The sequence below is a fragment of the Ochotona curzoniae genome, unplaced genomic scaffold (assembly GCF_017591425.1).
Source record: "Ochotona curzoniae isolate NIBS_2020 unplaced genomic scaffold, NIBS_Ocur_1.0 scaffold_3208, whole genome shotgun sequence".
NCBI lineage: Eukaryota > Metazoa > Chordata > Mammalia > Lagomorpha > Ochotonidae > Ochotona > Ochotona curzoniae.
In genome coordinates, this window is record NW_024467106.1 from 52,920,181 (window position 1) to 52,944,750 (window position 24,570).

The 24,570-nt window shown below is 48.8% G+C and overlaps 1 protein-coding gene across 3 annotated transcripts in view; it reads right to left on the reverse strand.

Moving 5' to 3' along the window:
• DAPK1 (death associated protein kinase 1) overlaps positions 1-24,570 on the reverse strand; it is a 159,054-nt gene that overhangs the window by 49,707 nt on the left and 84,777 nt on the right. For all 3 annotated transcript variants that reach the window (XM_040963334.1, XM_040963332.1, XM_040963333.1), the window contains exon 3: positions 15,757-15,978. In XM_040963334.1, coding sequence (XP_040819268.1) covers positions 15,757-15,978 — 222 coding nt within the window. The remainder of the gene's footprint in view (positions 1-15,756; positions 15,979-24,570) is intronic.

The following is a 24,570-nucleotide window of genomic DNA, read 5'->3' on the forward strand; positions in this document are numbered from 1 at the left end:
CTCCTGGCTTCAGCCTGATCCAGCCCTGGCAGTCACAGCCATCCAGGGAGTCAACCAGCAGGTCTAAGATCTCTCTCTTTCTCTCTCTCTTCGTTTCTCCTCCCCACCCAAAGTCTCATCTTGCCATGTGTCACTGTGCCTTTGGAATAAACAAGTACATTTTAAAGAGACTTCACCTCTTGGAGATATAGCCTAGTGGTTAATGTACCAACCAGGATGCCTGTGTACCATATCAAAGGATCTGGTTTCAATTTTCAGTTCCAGCTCCTGACACCATCTTCCTGCCAGTACAACCATGGAAGACAGCAGAAGACGTGGGCTGAGGTTCTGGCAAAACCCACTCTCCTCTGACGCACAGAAGCTCTAACTTACTTCCTGCCCTCCAGGAGCCCTCACTTAGCCCCAGTCTCTCTGGGAACTAACACTTAGGTTTAGTCCATCCCTGTACCTAGGATGGATGGACATGGCACCTGCACAAGGAGCACAGGCTGTTGCCACTAGCCCCAAAAAACCTACATTTGTAGGAACACATGTTACATGCACAGGGGACTAAGCCCTCATGATTAGAAAGATTCCAGTCCCGCAAGAAGATCCATGGTAGGAAAGAACTGGGGGTCGCCTTGCTGCAAAAATCTGACCTTCCATGGACAACTCCTCTGTGAAGTAGGATTCAAGTGTGGCCTGTGCAGCAAAATGAAGATTTAAAGAAGAGTCATCCCTCAGTATCTGCAGGCATTGGTTCCAGGATCCCAACCCTCCATCCCCCAACATCCATGGGCACTCAAGCCCCTGACTGCAACTAGCATAGAATTCATGCACATCTCCCAAAAGCGTCTCAGGATTCTTTATGATTCCTAATAGGATGCAAATGCTATGCTAAGTGGTTGTTCTACTGTACTGTTTAAGTTATCATGATGAAAATAAAACGCTGCACATGTTCAGCACAGATGCAATGTTTTTAAAGTGTTTTCCATTCACAATTGGTTGACCACGGATGTTGGAGGGCCAGCTGCAGGAACCTTCATTCACAAATGGAAAAGCAGAGTCATGAGTTTCCTTTAGCATTCGAGACGAAGATAGAATTCTGGATTGCTGAGGAGAAAATGCAATGAGTTTTATCAATGCAAGCAGGCACCACCACATCACTTGGGCTGCTAAGGCAGGGCAATCGTCAGCAGCACAGCATAATAGAATACCGTGCTTAAAGTCCCAGTGGCTCTGGCATGATTAACCCACCCCTGACGTAAACGAGGGTGTGCCCAGATCAGGGCCAGATGATGAAGCAGAGGCTTGCCAAGGCAGATTTTTAGACAGAGGCTACAGTTTTCAGCTAGACTGGGGTTGTTTTAAACATTGAGGAAGCACAAGGTGGAACAGAATGAGGCACTTATCAAACAAGCCAATATGCCAAAACCAGTTTTGTGCCTCCCCTTCTCTTTCAGGGAAGACAATCAGCCGCCCCTCTCCCCACTGGATTGATGACAACCCTGGCTGCTCCTGGACACGGGCTGCCGGCTCAGAGCCATGGTTTAGAGGAGCCATGGTTTAGAGAGAACTGCACAGAAGAGGAAGCCCTTAGAATGGCTGTGGTGCTAGTTACCAGGGCTGATGTGGAGGCAAGAGCATACCCCGCATTGAACCCTGCAGGGCGTCCATCAGGCATGCTTGCCATGGAGTCCTCCTACCCCCAAAACCCATCTCCATGCTCACTTCATGATTCTCTAGTTTTCCCAGGGACTGGGACAGGCAAGGGTGCAAACAACTGGAATGGACAGGGAAGGAAACACAGAAATATTTCAAACTACAGGTAAAAGCAGAGAATGCTTAAAGCTCCCACACAGTCTAGATTTTTCAAATACTGCAGCCCAACAGGAGAAAGGGCAGGTGGAAGGCGAACTCTTCGTGCAGCTGACCCGCTTTTCAAAGAACTTCATACAACCAGAGGACGCCTTCGACGAGGGGCAGCACATGAAACAAGGGCTGCAGTAGCTGAGGCCTGGGGGAGACTGTTAAAACAACGAGGCGGGGCCTGGGACTGGAGTTGCCTGGATTTCAGGGGGCATGTGAGGCCAGGAAGCACTGTATCAGACAACTGCAGAGGTGGGAACAAAAGGGGCAGCAAGGCAAACTGCAGACCTGTCCCCCACATGGACCACGCTGACTTCCTGAACCAGAGTCCTTGGTAAAGGGGAAAAGCAATTGCACTGCACAGCACAGCATATGCCAAGGCTCCTCCTGCTTTAATGGCTTCCGCCCAAGCTTTGGAGATCCACAAAAATAATTAGGCCAATCGAAAGTGGGGCAAACGGAAGAGCTGGGGCAGCCAGACATCTCTGCAGCCTGGGTGATTCCAACTGGCGCAGGAACAAAAGGCCAGTGGGAATCAAACCAAGCTGGGAGAGCAAGAGATGGGGAGAGTGGGAGGGAGCAAGGGAGGGAGGGAGGAGGGTAAGTCCCCAACCAATCTGTCTTGTCTGGTTGGGAACAAGGGAAGGCTGTTATCCAGGGGAAGCATGGAGACTGGCCTCCTAGGAAAGGGCTGAAGTAAAAATGGCTGATTGCTGCTAATGACTTAGAAATCCCAGGATGCAAGACCTCTAGCTCATCAGCCACGGGGCATGGCCAGTTGGAGGGCTGCTGTTGTTTGCTCTTCAGCATCCCATGATCAGATGTGGGGAGCTACAATTTTCGTGGGCATGGAACAAAGTGTTCCTTGCCATAGGTCTGTGGGTGCCAGGGAAGAGGAGGAGAAGATGGTAAAGTTGGAAGGGCTGGAATTTTGCAGCAGAGGGGAGGCTGTCAAATCACCTCCCCTCCACTGTCCATCTGAGCTCTGAGAAGCAGCAAGGAGTTGAGGTTCCCCTGCTGACCACAGCAGTGAGAGAGAAGAGGCTGGGTAGCTGAGTGCTGAGAGCAGAGTGCTATCCCCAGCAGGTGCATCTCAGAAGGATGCACATGAAACTGGATCCTGTTCTGGGTGGATGGCCAGCCTGGAGCTGTGGAGAACATGGTCATCAGCACAGGGTCTTGGGACTGGCTGTGAGTTCCTCTCTTTGCTTCTAAGCATACATATTTCTTGAGCAGCTGCTGTGTGCCAGGCATTACCACATGAGATGCCAATGATGGTCTGTAGCTTTCGTTTCAGCCACCCACCTCTGACCCTCTTCAGCACTTAGCATGGCAATGCCAAACACATTAAAGGGGTTTTTAACTCCTGCCCCCCTGGGGTCTCATGCACTGTCCCCTCTGCCATGCTCCAGCTTGCAGGTGTGGTCCTGTGTCCCAGCCCTTTAAAGCCCAAGGAAGACATAATCCAAGCTGACAAAGTGCCCTGTTCTCAAGACTTTGCTTCTGCTCCCTGTAGCTGACTCAGGTCCTTAGAACCTGTGTCAACCAACTCTTAGCGGCCTCTCCTAAATGCTTGGCCTGTGAAGGGAAACAGATATTCCACTCTCCCAGAAGGCTGCCAGTCCATGACAGGGACCAAACACAAACTTTTACAAAACAGTATAGCAAAAGGCAGTCCTCAGCACATGTTTAGAAGCAATTAAACCTAAGTGGGTAGGCGGGAAAGCAAAAGCAAGAAGGCGGTGTATGAGCTGGGCTTTGACAGATGAGTAGGAGTTCTGCAGGAGGCTTAGATGTTCTCTGTGGTTGTAGCCTTGGAGGCAGGGGTAAAAAGTACAGGAAGAGAAGTGCATGGTTGGAAGGTGGGGCCTGAGTAGGGGTTCCAGAAACCTGAACCAAACTAGCAATCTGACTTCAGCTCAGGTGGGGCTGAAGGGACCCATCAAAAGCATTTTATCACGCATTATCAGACCTAATGAAAGCATACAATTCAACGGCTTAAAAGCATATCCACAGAGTTATGCAATTTTAAAACACTTTCCTCACCCTCAAAGAAGCCCTATGCCCTTCAGTAGCCTGTTCCTATGCCACCTGCCACAGTCAGTCACTCAGCTACTTCTTATGGACATGTTTAGAAGAGAAATACAGTGATGTGCAATATTTGAAGACCAGCCTCTTTCACACCTGTTTTCAAGTTTCACTCACATTACACCATATATTAGTACCTGAGGATTTTTTCAAGGTTTATTTATTTGAATGGCAGAATGACAGGGAAAGAAGACTGAGAAACAGAGATCTGCCGGTTCACTCCCCGGAAACACCCACAACAACCAGGATGAAGCAAAGGGCATCAACTCTAAATCCAGGTCTCCCATGTAGGTGACAGGGGCCCGACCACGTGGGCCAGCCTCTGCTGCCGTCACAGACACAACAGCACAAGTTGAATCAGAAGCACAAGGAGGGCCAGGACTGAAACCAGCATTCTTATAGGGGATGTGGCATCCCATGCCTGTCTCAGTACCTTGTTACTTTTATTTGCCAGCAGAAAAACAAGCAAACAAACAAACAAAAAAGCACATTTTGTCTGTGGGTTAATGGACATTTGGTTTGCTTCAACTTTCTGGTCCTTATGGATAACAAGTTACCACTTGTGTTTGAGCATATTTTCACAGGTGCTGCAGGGAGTCTATAAACAAAAACAAAATAGTGTGCTTTGATAAGAGTGGGACAGACTTGAATCTTGTATTTACATACTGTTGATGCCAGACACCAAGGTCGAACTCTGCAGGTGATCTTCTGGGAGTGGGCAAAAGTCCAAGACCAAGGTCGAGGCCTGTGGGCTAGGTTTAGCAGTTGGGTAACAGCTCAAGGCCACAAAATTGTGTTTTAAAACATCCTTGAGACAGTCACATACTGATGGCTGTTTCTGTGCTTGGGTCACACTGTTGCTTCCTGATCATCAAGCCCTGGGTGGTTAACACCAATATGGGCTGTAGCCATCAAAGTTTGTGCCAACATAAGTTTCTGTAATTTGATTTTCCAAGCTGTTCAATAAGAGTGAGGTAGCAAGCCTTCTACTTCCTTCCTCAGAGAAAGGGGCTTCCCTCTGGCCTCTGCTTTTATAAGCCTGTATCTGTCTGATTTCTTGTTTCCTCAATTACACATCACCATCCTCGCCCACCCTGGCCATGTGCTGTGGGCAGCAGTATTCCCCTGTGCACCATGTGCAGGGTGGAAATGCTGAGTCACTTGGTACCTGGTGCTTAGCTGTTGAGGAACAGCCTAGCCATTTTCCAAGGTGGCTGCATCAGCTCACGTGCCCACCAGCCCTGTAGGAGGCTTCCGATGACTCCACATGAGCACCAACACAGAGTCCTGTCTATTGTTGATCACACCCATCCTACTGGGTGTGAAGTGGTATGTCATGGCCCTGGTTTCAATATTCCTACTGACTAACAACACTGAGCATCTTTTCATGAGCTTATTCATCAAGGGTTTTGAACAAGAGATGCTGTTTTATAACAATTTGGGAATGAGTTGGAAAGTCAAAAAACTAGATGTTGTAATGATTCAGGGAAGAACTAATTAGGCCCTGGCATGCATTGTGGTGCAGTGCATTATCCTGCTGCCATCATCCCATACGGGCTCTGGTTCAAATTCTAGCTGCTCTATTTCTGATCCAGCTCTCTGTTAGTGTGCCTGGGAAAGCAGCAGCAGTGCTTGGCCCTGCCACCCATCTGGAGACCCGGATGGAGTTCTGGACTTCTGGCTTCAAACTGATCCCATCCCAGCTGTTACAGCCACTGCTACCTTTCTCTAAATCTTGCACAAACTTTTATAATGGATTTTGATTTCCTGTCACATGTGCTTCTGCTTCCGACAGATATTCTAAATGTCTTAGTCCATAGAAAACAAATGATACATTTTCTGAAGCAAAAGGAGAGGAGCATCTCAATGGTGCATTCTCTACTTCTTTTGCCATATCACACTGTTCTGCAAATAGATCCACAGAATCAACGCCTGTCTTCAGTGCTTCAGGTGCTGCAGTATATGGCAGAGTCTTGTTCTCCAAGAAATCCACAGGGGGAGGCAAGCAGGCCCACGCCCCCAACACTGGGCCCCACAAAGCCACCCACCGTGTGGATTTCATCATCCTCACAGAAAACGACAGCCCCCTTCTCCCAATTTCATGCAAATGCTTAGAAATGAGGGTGGGAATAATATAGCTCTCCCAGGGGCAGAGAAAGAACCAACAGGTGACAGGTCCTTTAAGCCCAGGCTGGCTCCCAGAGCTCCCACGCCACAGCTTGGACATCAATCCATCAACAAAGAACCAGTGTGGCTCCAGAGGTCCTGGATGTGAGAATCACTGCCTGGGAAGCTAAAGGGCTACAATGACCAACCAGCCCTGGATAATGCGGCTTGCAGGTTCAGTCTCACAGTGGACTAGTAGGATTTTAGGACACGGAAAACTCAAACAAGTAAATTTCTTTCCCAAGAGGCTACTGCTTGAGGACAAGAATCTGCTATCCCTTCCCTGTGACAGTGCAGCTTCAGCCTCCCTCATCTGATTGAAGCTGATTCACCACTGCCCTGCAGTTACATGCGCAGATTTGGTGAGATCGTGCAAGGCAGGGCTTTCTGATGGCTGACCCAATGAGAGACACCGAACACAAGCTTCCCTTTCCCCAAGGCTAGCCACTCTGTCATTTGCTACTCTGTCACTTAGCTATAATATCGTCCTCTAGCTTATGGAGTTTGTTACAATCCAAGATACCCACACACGCTGTATGCCAGTGAACATGCTACCCCTCACTTCTGAAACAAGCAATTCTGGTTGCATCTTCCCACAGAAATACTGGAGGGAAAGTGACCGACACTTCCATCATGTAGGGGAGACCAGGTCCAGCAGCCAAGCACCACTTCTGCCCACTATTGCCAATGAAGCACCACTCACATCGTTCCATGGCCACCTGGGGACTGCCTTGGTTCAGAGCCTTGAAACAGACGTTTCCAAGTGGAACAGACACATGTCACTTGCTGTGCCATGGCACGCCCGGTTCCTTGGAAACGTAGATTTAAAAGCAAGGTTGTCTCTAAAAGTGTTTGTTGTTAGAAACATTTTTCAAGGGCAAGAAACACAAAGCAAACCTCAGAAGTACCCAAGTACAGATCTGGAAAAACTGCACTTCATCCACATGGACACTGATTTAACATCCCTCCCACATCTGTGGCCTACATGGGCAGGACCAGTGAATGCTCCTCTGCTTCCTGTCCCCAATCCTGACCACACTCACTGTCCCAGACCAGCAGGTGCAGCAAGACCTGTATGTGGGCCCCAGAGGACCCACCTGGAGGAGAGCACAGCACCAGACCTGCACTGCACCTGAATCCCCAATCAGCAGTCCTGTGGCCTAGGAGCACACTGAGCAGAGATGGCACTGGGGAGCTGTGCCTGGAACACAAAATGCAGGAGCAACCAAGCGGGGAAAGAGGTGAAACCAGAATGTCTAAAGGGTCACGTAAAGCCGTGGCAGCCCGAGCTCCCTCCTGCTCCATCTCCTAGGGTGATGCTTAGGCAGTGACTGGCCATAGCAGGAAGATGACTTATGAGTTGGCTGTGAGCTTCAAACAGGAAGGGTGAGCAGTTGCCAGGATGACCCCTGCATGCCACCCAGGAAATTTAGAAAGTAAGAAGGACCACACACCTAAAGCTCAGCAAGTACCTCAGGTTGGCTGGTGGTTGGTTCCATGACCCCAGCTTCCCAAAACTCATCCACTTGAGGTCCTTGAAGATAAGTAGGCAGGGCCTCCAATACTCAGAGTGTGGCTGGCACGTTGGTCCCTCAAGTGTTTCTTTCTGTGTTGGAAGGCTGGTTCCCAGGGTGTTAAGAGAAGGGGAGTCCCTGAGTCACCTGGGAAGGCCATCAGAAGGGTTAAGGCAGTTCTAATGCGACCCTGAGCTGGCACTGCCAAGAGAGGGTGCGATCCAAGCCTGACCCTGGCCCTCCCTAGGCTCTGCAGCAGCTCACCCCCATGTGGGGTCCCACCACTGTGGACTCCGATTACAGGGCCATGCTTTGTGAACTATACTTCTCTTCATGGAGTTAGCCTTGTGTCTAGTAATGACAAACACTGATAGAGGCACTAGCTATGGATAAAGCACATATCATGGAGAACATCAAGACAAATATTAAAACGTCCTTAAGTGATGGAGTCAGGAGCTCACAGGTGCCACAGGTAGTTTCTTTTCCAGATTTCCCTGTCCTCTTTTTTTTTCCCTCAAGAAACTAATCCAATTAAGCAAATGGAAAAAAAACCCAATTAACAATGTGAAGGAAATATTTTTCAACTGAACTGTTGAGAATTGTGAGAGGGGAGATACACATAGACTTTCGTTTGGATGGAAACGCACCTATCCGTGTAATTACTCCCGTGAAAGGCCCAGGGTGTAGCCAAGTTCTTGCCTCACAGCGGCCATCTAGGGAGCATGATGCCAAAAGTGTAACCCAGGAGAGATCCTGAAATTACTGTTGTGAATAAGAGCCAAAGTTCAAAAAGTCAAAAGAACTGGCTGGTGCCCAGAGGAGAGAATTCAGAAGCAGAGAAGCAGGCACAGACGTCCGTGGGTTCAGTGTGCACCAGCAGGGAGGAGCGGGCAGAGGGAGACGGACAGAGCAGCCTCCACACGCCTCAGTTCATCAGCCTCCTTCTTGCCCCCTCTCCATGCTCAGCTTCACACAGCTCAGGCCCCTCTCAAGCAGCCTGGAACCACCATTTTCAACACCGCACTTGCCTTCTGGAGGGCTCCAGCAAGCTGGGTGTTTTGACCAAGCCAGCATCAGTATGTATTTACCCAAGGGCAGTTCAAAAAGCTCATGGAAAACAGAATCCAAAGATGGGTATTTTGGTGTCCAAAAGTTAGAAGTCCACGCAGACATGGATTTTCAAAAAGAAACTGTGTGGATTTCAAAATTATTTTACATCAAAGTAAGTGCATATTTTACTTTTCTTTTTTAAATTTGAGGGAAAGAGAGCTCTCATTCATTGATCCATTATCCAAAATGTCTGTAACAGCTGAGGAGGAGCATGGAGCAGGGGACAGGAGCCAGGAACACAAGGTGAGCCTTCCAAATCAGCGTCAGGAACCCATAGACTTCAGCCATCACAGCTACCTGCAAGGGTCCACACTAGCAGGAAGCTGATCCTGGAAGCCAGACACTTCACACAGGCACTCCAGTGTGGGCGGCAGGTGTCTTAATCACTAGGTGAAAGTTCAAATTCTAACTTAGTCCCATGTTCCCACAAACTTTCTGAAGTGCTCTCACAGATGCCCAATGCTTCAACACAATGAAAAGCACTTGGATTTGTGTTCTGCTTATTTAGCATCCTGATTCAGCTAAGGAAAGGGAGTGGGCCAACTGAGCAAGGAGCTTGCCTAAGTGGTACTGCGCCAGTGTTTGAATACCACTTGACACCTGTTTGCAATGAACAAACTGAATTCCAGAAATTATTAACTCAGCCAAGGCAAAGGGAGCTAAAAAGAAGGCGTGTTGTTGAACAGGTATAGTGTTTCAATTTTGCAAGATAGAAAATTTCTAGAAATCTGTTGCACAACAAAGTGCTCAGAGTTTACCCTGCCATGCTGTACACATAAGCTTAAGAGATAAGACTTAATGCTGCAGGCTTTTTTTTTTAAACCGCAATAAAAAGCAAAAACCAACCAAACAAATGCAACTTACTTTTATAAACAAAAATAAAATAATAAAAGTATTCTTCATTCCATGCCCTTGTACATGCCTACAGTCACAGCCAACTGTGTTGAGGAAGTGCAATTTCCTCTCCCAGGGAAGAGAGGGAAAGCCAAATGGGGTAACCGCAATTTATCACTTGCTCTGAAAGTGATGCAGAATAGATCTGCATCTGGCGCAAGCTTCTGGTGTTGCCCTATACCAGCATGCCTGGGTCTGAGCCCCCAGCTCCATTAGCTATTGTAGCTTCTAACATGCATTCTGGGAGGGAGCAGGTGATGACTTGGCGTTCCTACCACCCAGGCCCGAGCTTGGGCCTGCTCCAGCACTGGCCACTGTGGACACCTGGAGAGAGCACCTGTGGATGGGAATCAAGCCTCTCTACTCCCTCTCAGAAAAAAAACAAGCAAAATTAAAGCACACAAATGGAATATATAGGAGTGGAAAACCAATCCACCATGCCAACATTTTGCCTGGTGAGTTGTATCATTTTTACTTGGTAAATCTAAACATGGACACTTTCTATAGCTGGTTCAAAGCTTCCGGGATGCCTAAAGGGCAGCACACCAGAATGTAGTGATGCTTGTTCCTTTCTGAGGTGAGACCAGAAGCCACTTTTCCCGTCCAACCCTTCTATGCCCAGGCCTCGGGTGATGAGGAGTACGGCTGCACCACACCGACTTACGACTGGCCAGCTGCAGCACCACAGTCGGACAGCCTGCTGTTCTGAGAGCCTCAGACAACTGAAGAACAGGGAACACTGCACCCAGTCCAGGAAGGACAGTTCCAGGAGAACTCCTCTACTCACTGCTTTGTGTTACAGCCAAGAAGGGCCACGGCCTGGATGCTCCAACACAGCTACTTACAGTTCTGCAGTCTGGAGGCTCCCGGTCCTAAAAAAGATCAAGGGGCAGCCTGCTGCCGGCTCCTCTCTCAGCTTCTGGCAGGCCTGGGATACCACGGCTTCTCTGAGGCATCCCGCCAGCTTCCCTGTGTGTCTCTCTACGTGGCCTCCTGGAGAGGAGGGTCCCACGCTACTCCTGTCTGATCTCACCTTAACTATGCCGGAAAGGACTGTATTTGCAAAGAAAGCCACATTCTGAGGTCCTGGGGGTGGTGTCACAGTATTGCAACATCAGTTATGGGGCACACAATTCAACCTGAATGGCTCCTCTAGAGACGCACCCCAGACCAACAGCAGCAGCAGAAGTGGGAAAATGGGAAACATGTACATTCTTGGCCTCAGATCTGCTGAACCTGAACCTGTGAGAGGGCGACCTGGCATGCTGAGCAGTCCTGAAGACGTGTGACAGTCAGGAGCACCATCCTCACCCACGCTCCATGCTTTGCATCTTCCAGAAGAGCCTTTCAGGATGTAAACATCTCCCTGCGCTTCCCACACAATTACTAGCTCTCTGGGGCACTTCACCGTGCTTCTCCCGCAGCAGGGATCAGCCAACACTCACTGCTCCCATAAAACAGGCTCGAATCTGGAAATCTGTGCAGAGCGCATGAGGCCTCCACTAAGTGTGCTTTGCCTGCTAGTGAATGTTTTGAACTGTTGGCCAATGCTAAGACCTAGCTTTTGGAATTTGCTGAAAAAGTATAAATGTAAAGATCAGAATTCCCTAGGCAACAGTCAACTGATTGAAGGCTGTCTGTGGCAAGGCATGGAGCTCCAGTTAGCCACAGTCTCCACTATACCTTGCTGCCTCTAGACGCTCAGGCATCACTGAAGCCAGCCTCGCTCACTGACATTCCCAGCATGCATCTTAGGAGCACCTGGTTCAGAAGCATGAGTGGGCAGTGGAGAGTTAGCTAGAAAAAACATCACGGGACCAGCGCTAAAGTCCTCGCCTTGAATGTGCCGGGATCCCATATGGGTGTCAGTTCTAATCCCGGCAGCTCCACTTCCCATCCAGCTTCCTGCTTGTGGCCTGGGAAGGCAGTCGAAGATGGCCCAAAGCTTTGGAACCCTGTACCTGTGTGGGATACCCGGAAGAAGTTCCTGGCTCCTGGCTTTGGATCGGCACAGCACCGGCCACTGCACTGACTTGGGGAGTGAATCATTGGATGGAAGATCTTCCTCTCTGTCTCTCCTCCTCTCCGTATATCTGACTTTGTAATAAAAATAAATAAATCTTTAAAAAAAAAAAGGAAAGAAAGAAACATCACTATCTGTTGCTTAAGTTAGTTCTGAGTGGCATACTGAACAAAGGAAGGGTAAGAAGTCAACATCTGTGATGAACCATGCCAGATACAGCACGCAGTCAAGCAGTTAAGATGCCCTGCGTATTGCCTGAGCTTGCATTCTTAAGGAAAAGGACAAAGCTAATTTCTGAGAATAATATTACCTTGAGAGCTGTTGTAAGTTTTAACAGGGGTCACTGTTGTGGCACAGAGGCTACATGTTCATGTCCTGGTTGCTCCACTTCTGATCCAGCAGCCTGTGAATGGGCTCAAAAAAGCAGCATGAAGATGATCGCTCTAATTGTCTGAGCCCTACACCCACATGGGAGACCTGGGTTGCTGGGGTGGGTGCAGTAGGTGTGGATGGCACGAAGGTGTGAAGAGAACAGCTCCCCTGCTTGGCAGGGCCCTGGGGAGCTTCCAGTTGTTAGGCAAGAAGTCTCTCTGACCACCTTGACACAGTCTCACCACCTTTTTGCGTGGACACTCAAGCACCCCACTAAGAATTCTGTAATCTATTGAGGCATTGTTTGCCCATGTGGGATGGCTTTTGCCATCAATGTGAGCTTGAGAGTTAATGTTATTGATAATGTCTTGGTGAGTGGGCCTTTAACTGCGCACAGGAGTACAATTAAACCTACAATTAAACCCATGCCATTTCTGGACACCTTATTGTATGCCTACCCATTGCCCTGAAATAGGCCCAGACATATAGCATGCCTTCTGCGAAATGGCTTAATAAGAATTTTACAAAGTAATGGAAGTGATGGGAGTGAGAGCTGAAACTGCTACGGCAATAAATATAGTCACTGTTATCTCAAAGGCTAGCCTGTCTTTGCAATTTTTGGGAGTGTAGGAAATGTAATTGTTTTAGCTGCTTTTATAATTTAATTTTTAGCTAGAGGAATTAAAGATGCTTTTATTAAAGTAAAATGCTTTTGATTATTGTTTCATTGTTTATGGGGTTGTAGAATCTATAGTTGTAGGGGAATCTAACATTTGAAATTTCTGTTTTAGATTTGAGGTTTTTTCCCTTGTAACCTATTTTCCCATTAAATGATGGGTAAATTGTAGAAGTAAAAATGTGGTGGGAAAGTACTACTGATTAGCAGGTAATCGCATGTGCCTTGGCCTTGGAGTCCTGGCTGTTGCTCCATGGCTACTGTTGAAGAATAAATAATGGCTTGCTTTGAAGAATATGAATACAGTATTTTGCAGAATTATCTTTAGGGGCACCTGCTTAGCCTTGAAGTGCAGACGGAGTGACCAAATGTCTGTACAGGCCCCCTTAGTCTTGAAGTAAAAATAGAATAATCAGTTGTTTGTGTAGAAGCTTGTGAGGTGTCTGAGTAAATAAAAAAGACAGCTTTTTCTTGGGCTGTTGTGAGAACGCACCAAGTGTCCGTGTCTGTGTCTTTCTTTATCGCCGACTCCACGCATCCTTCCCGAGCTCCAAACTCGGCTGGAGCTGGACTCCGGCACTGGGTGAAGCCCTGACTTCCGCATGCTCTAGCCCTGGCTGCCTCAGCCAGCTGCAGAGTGAGCCAAAATCTCTCTCTTTACCTCTAGCTTTCAAACAAATAAATCTTTAAAAACAAAAACATCATGAGCTTAGAACAAGCCAAGGACAACAGCAGCTCCTAGACACACTGAATACTCTGAGTCATCACTGAATGTTTTTGACTTCATCATAGCAACGTGAGTGTATACACAGTGGGCCAGGCTTCTGCCATCTGGAGGCTGGGAGAGGCGACAATGGAATTAAAAGCCAGGGCAGCATGTGCAAACTCCAGGCAGCGGGAATGTTCTCTTAGGCAGGGCAAGGTTGGTTTCGGTTCTGCTCAGACCTCCAGCTGATCAGATGAGGCTCCACCCGCTGCTTCACCAGTGCCTACCAATCTGACGTCAGTCTGCCCAGAAACCCCTTACAAACACACCCAGAATAATGTTTGACCAAATCTCTTGGAAAGCCCCCGCCCGGGCAAGTTGACACACAGTTATCCTAACTTCCCCCAGCCCATTCCAGGCAGGTAGGGAAGCAAAGACACCACTGGGGAGGCTAAAATCTGTGCAGAACGAGGAACAGGATGTATCTGTCCAAGAAGAGGACTAGGGCCTCCTGGTACCTGATGCCGGTCCCGCTTCACAGCTGCTCCTAGAGAGCTAGTTCCCTCAGCATCTAGTCCAGGCCACCCTAGAGAAGGATGCCCAGCTATGTGTCCATGCGTCCACTTGAACACTTATCACTCTGAAAGCATGCCAGTGGCATCAAGTGCTGGAGGGGCAACTGGAATGGCTCCCCCTGCTGAGGGATAGATGCTTGAGAAAGCAGCTGGTAACAGCTCACAATGCCCCAGCAACACTACAACCAAGTGCTTGCCACACAAGACTCCACAGTCATTCTCACACACAAGTCTGTGTGCAGATGCTGGCCGAAGCTTGATGTATGATGATTGGATGCTAGAACGATCTGGATTTTTGTCTGTCCACTTCACTCTCCCGGTCCTCACCGGTCCTACAGCCTGCAGCCTCCCAGAGCCTCAGAAGGCCATGGTAACTATCACGTCCAGATTTGTCTCTAAGCCCTGGAGACATTTCCTTCCAGCCTTGCTCCTCTGTGAAAGCTGGGATTCCCAGGGGGTTGGGGGAAGGGCAATTTTGTTTCCGGGAACCATGAGGCAATACCCAGGTGCATTTTTGGTTTTCACCATGAACGGGGAGGGTACACTGGCATGCAGGGGCTGGGAGCCAGATATGCCACTAAACATTGTTAATGCACAGGATAGCTGCCAGACTGAAGAAGGGTCCAGCCCTGGATGACCCTGGGTGCCAAGGTTGAGGGGCTCCTGGTACAAAGGAAGGAAGGTAATGCCTGAGGGAACTCAAAAACATTCATGGAAGAATGGATTGAAAAGTAAGTTTACCTGGGCACAAAAACAATTCAAAACCCTTCCAGAGAACACAACCATGAGCCATCATTGGTGCAAGGTTTTTTGAAATTTTCATCTCCTTTACTGTCCCTGAGCCTTTCTGAAGGAGGTGTGATTTAACCTCACTCAGGAGTTTATGGTCAAGATACCTCTCTAAAGAATGTGCCCACACCCCAGGGATGGACGCTGCAGATGACCTGACCAGGATGGCCAACCCCTGGTCCCTGCTGAGTGGCACCTGGGTCAGGGCAGGCTGCTCTGGCGACTGCTACTCACTTCCTTCTCCTCTTGTCCTGGAGTGCTCTGCAAGGAAGGGGCCGGCTGGAGTGGCAGGAGGGCACCCCTTACTCAAGAGGGAAATGGAAGGCTTCTATCATCACTGAGAACCCCCCAGGATGGTGGCATGGAAGATGCATCGCTGGTCCCTTGGGGTACTCATGCCCCTCAGAAAGGCCAGCTGCCACTCAAGAGGTGGCTGTCTCCCTCTGCTGCTCACCAGCACCTGCTGCTGGTCGGGGCCACACAGGGAGCTATGGGCAGCGCAGACAGACTGGAATCCAGAACGGGAGAAAGGGAGCAGTATGTACTCTCACTGGTCTCTATACTAACCATGATGAGCAGAGCTTACTAAAGAAAATCAGTGACCACTGCACTAAGCAGGCCTGGAGTCACACTCAGCATTCTGACTGCTTCACACACCACGTTTCAACAGTAGGACTTGCACTATCTGCAATGGATGAGGAGAGAAAGTGAGCAGCACAGAAGAGGAGGAGAACAGTGGGGAGACGGCAGACAGGCAAGAAGCACTCGCGTTAGAAGTTTAACAGAAAATTCAAGAGACGAGATGCAGATGAACCTCATACAGTGACAAACTGCAAGACTAGGGGAGCCTCATGCAAACTGGCTGGAGCCAAAAGCATGGGAATGTAACCAGAGAAGGGCATCAGGTCTCCAGGGGGACACCATCAGGGTCAGCTCCTGATGGCGCCGGGCTCAGCCACTGCCCGTCCCACCCAGCCGGCGCAGCCAGCACTCACAGCTCCAGGATGAGAATGACGTCGGTCTTGTTCTCATAGACCTCATGCAGCGTGATGACGTTGGGGTGCTGGATCTCTTTCAGGATGCTGACCTCCCTCTCGATGTCTTCGCGGCTCACGCCACGCCGGCTGGACTTGGTCCTCCTCTTCTTGATAAACTTGGCAGCATACTGCAGGCCAGTACTCTTCTCGCGGCATTTCTTCACCACTGCAAACTGCCCGCTGGAAAGAAAAGATGGGAGATTCTTCAATGGGCACAAAAAAAAAACCCTACAAAACACCCAGAGACATATATGAAGGTGCAGCAATGGAAGGGCAGGAGACCTCTGAATGGCAAAGTTCAGGCTGTGGAAAATAACAAATTTAGTAGTAAATTTATATTGATTTATTGTGTATCTATTTGGAAGGCAGAGAGAGATTGACAGACAAGATGGATAAGAAAAAGATCAACATCTACTGGTTTATTCCTTAAGTGTCTGTAACAGCCAGGGCTGGGAAATCAATTCAGATCTCCCATGTGGGTGACAAGAAGCCACTCACCTGAACTGTCACCTGCTTCGGCCCACGTTCTCCAAGAGCAGGAAGCCGGAGTCAGGAGCAGAGCTGGCACTCGGATGTGGAATGCGGGTATCTCAACGACGCCTCACCCACCACAGGCCAAATGCCTGCCATGGAATTCAGTCTTACTAAGCCTGTTTTTCTGAGTAATGCTTCCTTTATTTAAAGGAATATAAATTCTTAAGGCAGTGATGTCCTTCCCTCCCTGCTTCCTATTTCAAATTCTGGTACAGTAAGACAAAGCTTTCTGGTCTGCCCTAATTTTTTTTAAGTATTTAATTTATTTATGTATTTAGATTTTATTTATTATTTATTTAATGTGAAAGACAGAATTACAGAGCAAGAGTATGTGAGAGAGAGAGAGAGAAAGAAGGAATCTTCATCTGCTGTTCGTTCCCCAAATGGCTGTGATAGCTAGAGCTGGGCCAGTCTGAAGCCAGGAGCCTGGAGTTTCTTACAGACACAGAGGCCCAAGCACGCAGTCCATCTTTCACTGATTTGCCAGGTGCATCAGCAGAGCTGGATCAGAAGTGAACAGTCTGGGCCCCAACTGGCGCCCATATGGATGCTTGTGCCACAGGCAGCAGCTTTACGTGCTGCACCAGTGCTAGTCCCCTGACCTCACTTTCTTCTTTATTTTTTTAAGATGTATTTTATTTTTATTAGAAAGTCAGATACACAGAGAGGAGGAGAGACAGAGAGGAAAATCTTCCATCCAATGACTCAAACTGGTGCCCATATGAGACACTGGTCAAGCAGACTGAGGCTCGTTAGCCTGCTATGCCACAGCTGTGGCCCTGAAGATTATTAAATCTAAAAATGAATTAAAAAGCAGAGATCAACCAAAAGAGAGCTACAATATAGAAATCTGCTTAAAAACAAATACAGTCAAGAAGAAAAAAGTCCTAAGAGGATGATACCATTTCCCCCAAAAAAGCTTATTTTAGTGCTGCATTAACAATGTACAAAATTATTACTATTATTATATAAATCTGTCTGCTAGGCCTCATCTCTGTAACTATCCAAGCTGTCTTCAGGACAGGAACTCAAGGCGGGCGGCCAGGCCCAGGTAGGACCATTGGGCACTCATGGGCACCTGAAACCACTTCTTGGGCACTTCCACCACAGGATCTCACCAGGCGGCCATCAGAAGAAATTCCTCCCTAATTGCAGTCCTTTGCATTGAGTCCGACAGTGGATGGCTGCTCTGAGCCTTCCCTTCCTAGACACTTGGTTCCTGGCACTCCCCCACGCCCAACCCCTGGTGCTCACTTTCCTTCCTGGGTTTGGGATGCTCTGGAGGGCAGCTTCTCCTCTTCAATCCCCACCACCCCCAAAGCAAGAAGAGGTGCAGATTGGAATAGCAATGGGATGCAGTGTGGGAACTGCACTTACAGCAGGAATGGAAATGAATGCAGACCGTGCCAAGGCCACCATTGAAAGAGAGAGGGGGCTGCCTATCTTGCCTTCTCCCATCAAAGAGGCTCTTCAGTAATTAACACCGAGCCAGGCGGCCCCTGTACTAATTAATACATTTACTACAGCTAGGGCTGAACTGCGGATGGATGGGAAGGAAAGGGATAATCTGCAGGACATTTAACGGTGATGAGACAGAACAGCTCATCCTCATCATTCATAAATGCCGTACTTGTGAAGTCGTCTGCTCATGAGCATTAATTTGTATTCCCCAAGTCAACACTTGTGGCATGTTTGTGGTCCCTCATGAACAGAGATTGGCAAAAAACTGCATCACCGACACACAGGTCCCCAGCTGACGTCAAACAAGGGCACAGTGTACTCCAAGCAAACCTGCCGGACCTCATCAAGTTTATTTTCAAGTTTACCTGTAAAAGCCTCTGTTTGCATTAGGGCAAGAAAAATGGATGCTCAACATTGGAGAAGAGGCTGCATTCATAACAGACACAATGCAATGTATGTCTCAATGGGCATGACCATCAGCTCCTGCCCCCTGAGTTGGCACAAACCTGGTCTCTCATTTTCAATGCTGGCCATATCCAGGTACATGACACCATGAGCTTCCACCTGCGCAGACAGGTGCAGCTTCCACAATGTGTGGCTCAAACAATGTATCACTTTTTCATCCATGACTTTAAATATGTGCCCAATGATTCATGTGCAGATTATAACCAGGCCTTCCCTTTATTAATACTGGGAACAGAGCTGCTATATATATATAAATAAAGATTCACTTATTATTTTAAAAAGGCAGTTACAGAGAGAGAAGGAAAGACAGAGGGGTCTTCCATTTTCTGATTCACGTCAGGAGCCAGGTGCTTCCTCTGGATCTCTTACAGAGGTGCAGGGACCCAAGACCTTGGGCCATCCTCTACTACTTTCCCAGGGCATAGGAAAGGGGCTGGATTGGAAGCTGAGCAGCCACGACAGGAACTGGTGCCCATATGGGATACCACAAAATGAAGTTGCTCAGATGAGTTCACACACAGTTCTCTAAACACACCAAGTACACATAAAGGATGAAAATTAGGATGGCATCTCGGCAGCTCAAACCAACGGCGCTTCTCCTTACTTAGCTTCTTTCTGCCCAAAACATTTGAAACTTAAGTGTTAAGTCTCTGCACTTCCCTTCTCATTAAGACTCAACACAGCTGTATCCATTTTGGATGGAGACATATTTGTTTTTGTCCCATTCGGTCAGCAGGTCAGCAAAAGGTCTTCTCGCTTTGATTAGATGCAGAAGCTGTTACTGGTGGTAAGCGAATGGGGAGAAAACCATATTTTGCAAAGACAGCCCAGTCCTATCTCTCCATGCATGGGATCTTCTGCAGAGCACCCTTTCAATTCTCAACAGGAGACAGAATGCAATCCTCAAATCCAACCAAGTCTGTAGGTACTGTGTGGTTATGTGCAGGGGCCATGGGCAGATGCTGCAGTTGAGACTGACAGCAGCCCTACAAAGCCAGTCATGCAAGTGGGCTGCAGTGGGCCTCTGCCTATCGTGCCTTCAGAGCAGCTAGGGCTGCAGGCAACATCTCAAAGCCATCCTATGAGTGGCCTCAAGAAAGGCCCACCCACCTGAATCCAAGTAGCCTACAGAGGCATGACAGCAAAGAGACTACCCCCCACAAACTGCTACCATCTGCTACCCAATTGTGGGCTGTTTTGTTACAGAGCTGTGGAAAGGTAGGACAGCCACTAAAGAATTCTGGGTGGTGCATGTGACGGTCCAGAAGGCTATGCAGAGGCAGCAAGCAACACAAAAGGAAGAGGCCAGTGGGTGGTTCAGTCACAGCCAGCCTCACCATTAGTGTAAGAAGGGAGCGAGCTTCCAGACCAGCAGACCCTATCCTGAGCTCACACAAGCAGCTTCCCATGCCACCAACAAGGGTGGACTTGCTTTTCCATTGTAGCAGCCATTCCCTCCACCTTTCAAGCCAAGTGCTGCATTATTTAGGACAGGACCCTGTCAGTCCATTTTTCTGTTGCTAAACAAGATCCCCAAGGCTGGGAACAACATAAAATGGTTTACTTGGAGGTTGGATGTCCAAGATCAAGTGACCCAATGTGATAGGCCCTGGTTGCATCAACAACATGGCAGAAAATGGAAATAGCTGCATATCAAAGCCAAAGACTCCTGGGGCAAGACAAAGAGCAAGAAATCCAAGGCGGTCAGCTCTCCAAGGTGCTAATCAACCCTGAAGAGACAATACTGATCCCTCCACAAAGGTGCTGCTTATGACATAATCTAACCACGCCTTCTGAAAGAGTCACCTGCTCTTAACACCATCACACTGGGGATCAAGCTTCCTGTCCATGAACCTGTGGGGGATAAATTGCACCAAAGCCACCACAACTGCAATGTCAGATACAAACACCGACAGCAACAAAACCCAGACCATCCCTGTGACATCACTGCATGTGTCTACCTGGCCCGAGGTAACTACTGCTCTCCAGCTCTGCCTTTCAATCTTAGTACATGTGCTGTGGAAGCATGCACTCTAGCTCTGCCTTTCTCAGAATCTGTGATGAAGCAGGTCCCTGCTCTAGGAAACATGCCAAAACCAAACACCAGACATGAACCAGTTGCCCAGTCTTCAGCTGGACTCTTCTAGAGCCCTCACTACAAGGACAATGCATGTATAAAGGAAGTGCTTCCTCTTCTCCTTCCAGGGAACCTCTCTTCCCATCCCTGCTGTACCGGCGGCACAGAGGCCAGCAGGTCACCATGGCAAGCCCTGTAGGGACACTTGGCCCTTTAGCCCTAAGTGGTACCCAATCCCCTTGGAAGGATTCTGTGGTGCAGCCCACACCTACAACTGCTCTCTGCGTGTTTTGACAACCGTCAAGGACAAGTCTAGCAAACTATGAAGCCGATATATAATTACTATCATTTAAGAAAATCCCACAATTCCCCCCAAAACTCTTGGATCTGCTACCAGGGCACAGGATTTGAAGGACAAGGGACCCCACAAACCAACAGCTGAGGTTGACAGGGCATAAACAGAGACAAGGAAAGTTTCTCAAATGGGGCCAGAGCAGTTTGTCAAGCTGGGGAATCAGAGCAGCACAGAGTCAAGGCTGAGACACAGGTCAGGGTCAGGCACAACAGTGCAGGAGTGTGGGTGCCTCCAGGACAGTGACATCTTCTGCCAGAGAAACATCCTCCCTCAGGCAGAGCAGCCTGCCCAGCAGCAGAGTTTCAAGGAAGACTGGGGAGGAGAAGACAAACCAAGTTTCCTCCCCGAGGCATGGCCAGAGCTGAGCAGCAATGCAGGTGGGAGGTGTTTTAGAGCTTTTAGACCCTTTGGGAACTCTGATCCATTAAAAAGTGGGAACCAACTGAGTCAGGCCTGAAAGTGCTTTCCTGGGGACTAGAGCTCCTCCTGCCTCCATGGAGCTGCAGGTCAAGGAGCAGCCTGGAGGACACAGGACCATCCTTGGAGGTCTTAGCCCTGCCCTAAGCACTGTACTCCATGAGACTAGCAAGGAACTCAGTTACCCTTCCTTGCAGTTACGTGCAATGCCCGTGATAGGGGCATTCGTGCTAGCAAGTGAGAAAGAGTGGAGCAGGTGTGGAGAACAGAAGCAGAGTGCAGTGACTCGGCCAACTAAGTTGCAGGGGAACCCGGCTAAGAGAGCTAGCCTGAGGAACGGGGTGATGGCAGTGTCTTGAGTGGTCTGCTTCAGTGTGGCCTTGAAGGAGCTTACAGCTCCAACATCATCTGTCTTCTGTTTTTTAGTGTTTTCTTGAAACAGAAAGAGCTCCCATTTGCTGGTTTATGCCCTAAACAGTCTGAAGCCAGAGGTTGGGAACTCAATCCAGGTCTCCCACATGGATAGTTACCACTCAAGTAATTGACTCATAATCAGCTGCCTTCCAGAGTGCACATTAACTGGGAGCTGGAATTGGAAGCTAATTGGGATGCAGACTCAGGCACTCTGAAACAGGAAGTACACATCCCAGTGTGCATCCTAAGTGCTACACCAAACACCTTGTTCAGGTATAGTTGCTTTGCCTTGGGACCTGTCGCCACACAAATCCTCCTTTGTTCAGACACAGACCAGGAGCTCCAGAGGGTTGACCAAGATCTTCCAATGCAACACCATTGTTTGATCATCATAACTTTTTCATTCACTCCCTTTTCAACTTCTGGGCTGAAGTTAGCTGCAAGCTGCTGTCAGGGGTAAAACTAGAAAAGAGGCAAGGAGGTACCTACAACCTCGTGGGGAAACTCAAGACAAACAAGGAATTGAGCTTAAGTTCCTGATTTGGTAGCTGATAGAGGAGAGTCGGGCTGGGAAAGACAAAAGAGAAGCAGAGTCTAGTGGGGTTAGCCATAGTCATACCAATATGATACTGAGTTCCCCAGATCAAAATGTATCATCCAGGTGAGGGTGCCATATTGTGCATGTTGACCCACCACTTAGGAAACACACATCCCATATCAGGTCTGTTTTTCATCCAGCTTGCTGTTCATGGACACCATTGGTGAGTGTGTAGGGTGGCAGGTGCTGATGGCTCAAGTACTTGGGTCCCTGCCACATACATGGGAGACTGAAAAGGAATGTGGGACTCCTGGCTTCAGCCTGGCCAAGTCCTGGATACTGCTGGCATGTGAAGATTGAACCAGCAGATGTAAGATATTCTCTCTCTGCCTTTCAAATGAAAAAAAAAAAAAATGACCTTTAACAAAAACTAAAATGCAGCTTACAGGAATTACAGGTTCACCCTGTCCAATACAGGGCACTCTTGTGGCACACAAAGGACTGAACAAAGTCTGAACATTTCCATTGCTTCCCTCCACAAGTCAGGTGGCCAGTGTTTGCTCGTGTGCCCTGTAACAGATTCGGGATCCTCCGTCCCACTCAGTCATCTGGACTCCTAGAAGAGCTAGCTCCACCACAGTCCAAGGAGCCAGGTCTGCGACAGTCACAGGCCCAGCTCCCAGGTGTCTGCCTAGCAGCCACCCCAGCAGAATCCCAGACCCATGATCTGTTACCCTGGCCAGGAATCAGGCAGGGACTCTCTGCACAGGGAGGGGACTGAGGGGGTCACTTCAGGCCAGGGGAAGAGGGGCTGGCAGAAAAGTGCACTGCTGGAGTTACCTGAAGTGAGAGCAACTCAGATAAAACTGAAAGATGAGAAGCCAAGGGGACACCAGAGCTCCCGGGAAGCCCGTGTCTTCCCTGCGTGGGAGTCTGCCAGGAGGGCTGGCCTCTCCGAGCCATCCAATCCCCAGCAAGCATGAAGCTTCTCATGAGAACCGGTAGGAGTCTGGATGTACCACAGCCAGGGGATGCAGGACACGTATGACGTTACTTCTTCCAGAAAGAAGGGCTCAGATGAGTGTGGCGTCAACAAGTTGGTCTTAGGTCAGCCACTGAAGACAATTAAAATAATCCAGGCTGTGACTGATGAGGCTGCTTCAGGAGACAGTGGGGAATCTGACTCTTGAGAGGAAGTGAGGACTCCAGCAGCCTTGTGCAATGGAAACAATTTTCTGTCCAGCAAGGAGGGTCTGAGGAGAAGTGAGCCAGTGGGTGGAGAGGCGCACTGGCCTCTCCCTGGCTCTAGGTCAGGGTTAAGTGAGAAGTACTTTCTCACTGCAGGGTGGGAACTTGCCTGGGATCCTGCAGAATATGGCGTATGAATGATGGGTATGCCCATCATATTGGACCAGATGGAAAGAGGCCAGCCCTGCTCCTGTCAGGTGGAATGCTAGGGCTGCCAAGCTGCACTCATTAAAGAATTCACTGGCTTTGAGGACACATATCATGAAGCCAAAAAGAAGGGGAATAGGAAACAACAGGGAAGGGGAAAGTATGCAAAGCAGCACACAGGAGCTATCCTAAGGCAGGAACAACGGAAGACACACATTCACCATCACAGGCTGCAGACTTGTGGGAGCTAGGTACAGTGCTGTGCCCGAGTCGTGGTTAGTGTGGAAGCTACTGACCGTGGGAAGGGGCCAGTGCAGCAAAAGGCTATGCTTCTAGGCATGGCTACTGTCCATATTTGAAAGCTTGTACAGGAATTAAACTTTCTGCCAGGAATTATCACAGGAATATTAGCGCAGAGGTATAGTTGGGAGCTTCACCGTAGCTCAAACTCCTGCCAACTTTAAAATGCCCGGATTTATGGGTTGCAGAAATCTGGGCAGCTCTCCTGGAGACTTCTGCCAGCAGAACATACATTGTCGAGCAGTGCTGAAAACCCTGAACAACTTCTTCTTGAAGACTTCTGAATCCATTATCTTCATGAAACTCCCACGCTGAAACCTAAGCCCACATTGCTATCAACTCCTGTAGCCTTGATGGAAATCCCTCCCCACCTTCTGACCGCAGCTACCTGGAAAGGGACACTCAGGACCATAGCCACGAAGCTCAGCAAGGAGTCACCGGACTCTGGTTTTAGGAACACTGGCATGCATTTCCCATGTCCTTGTTATCCTCTAATAGCCCCTCACCCTCCCCAAGACACACGTCCTCATCTGTCCTGCCTTTCTTACAACACTCTGACCCGATGGTCTAAGAACTACGATTCCTAAGAGGTTAAATAAAGCCCTCGTTACTTTCACATTCTGTTGGGATTGATCAGCCTTTCTGGAACATAATGTATGTATCTCAAAGTGACAGCATGTGGGCAAGTGACAGGGAATACAGTCTGTGGAAAGATTGTTGGACCCACTCACTCCCCGACCTCAGGGTCTTCACTGAGCTTTGGCATGGTCACTCAGGAGGTAGGACATGAGTAAACAGAGATGACACAAACTACCA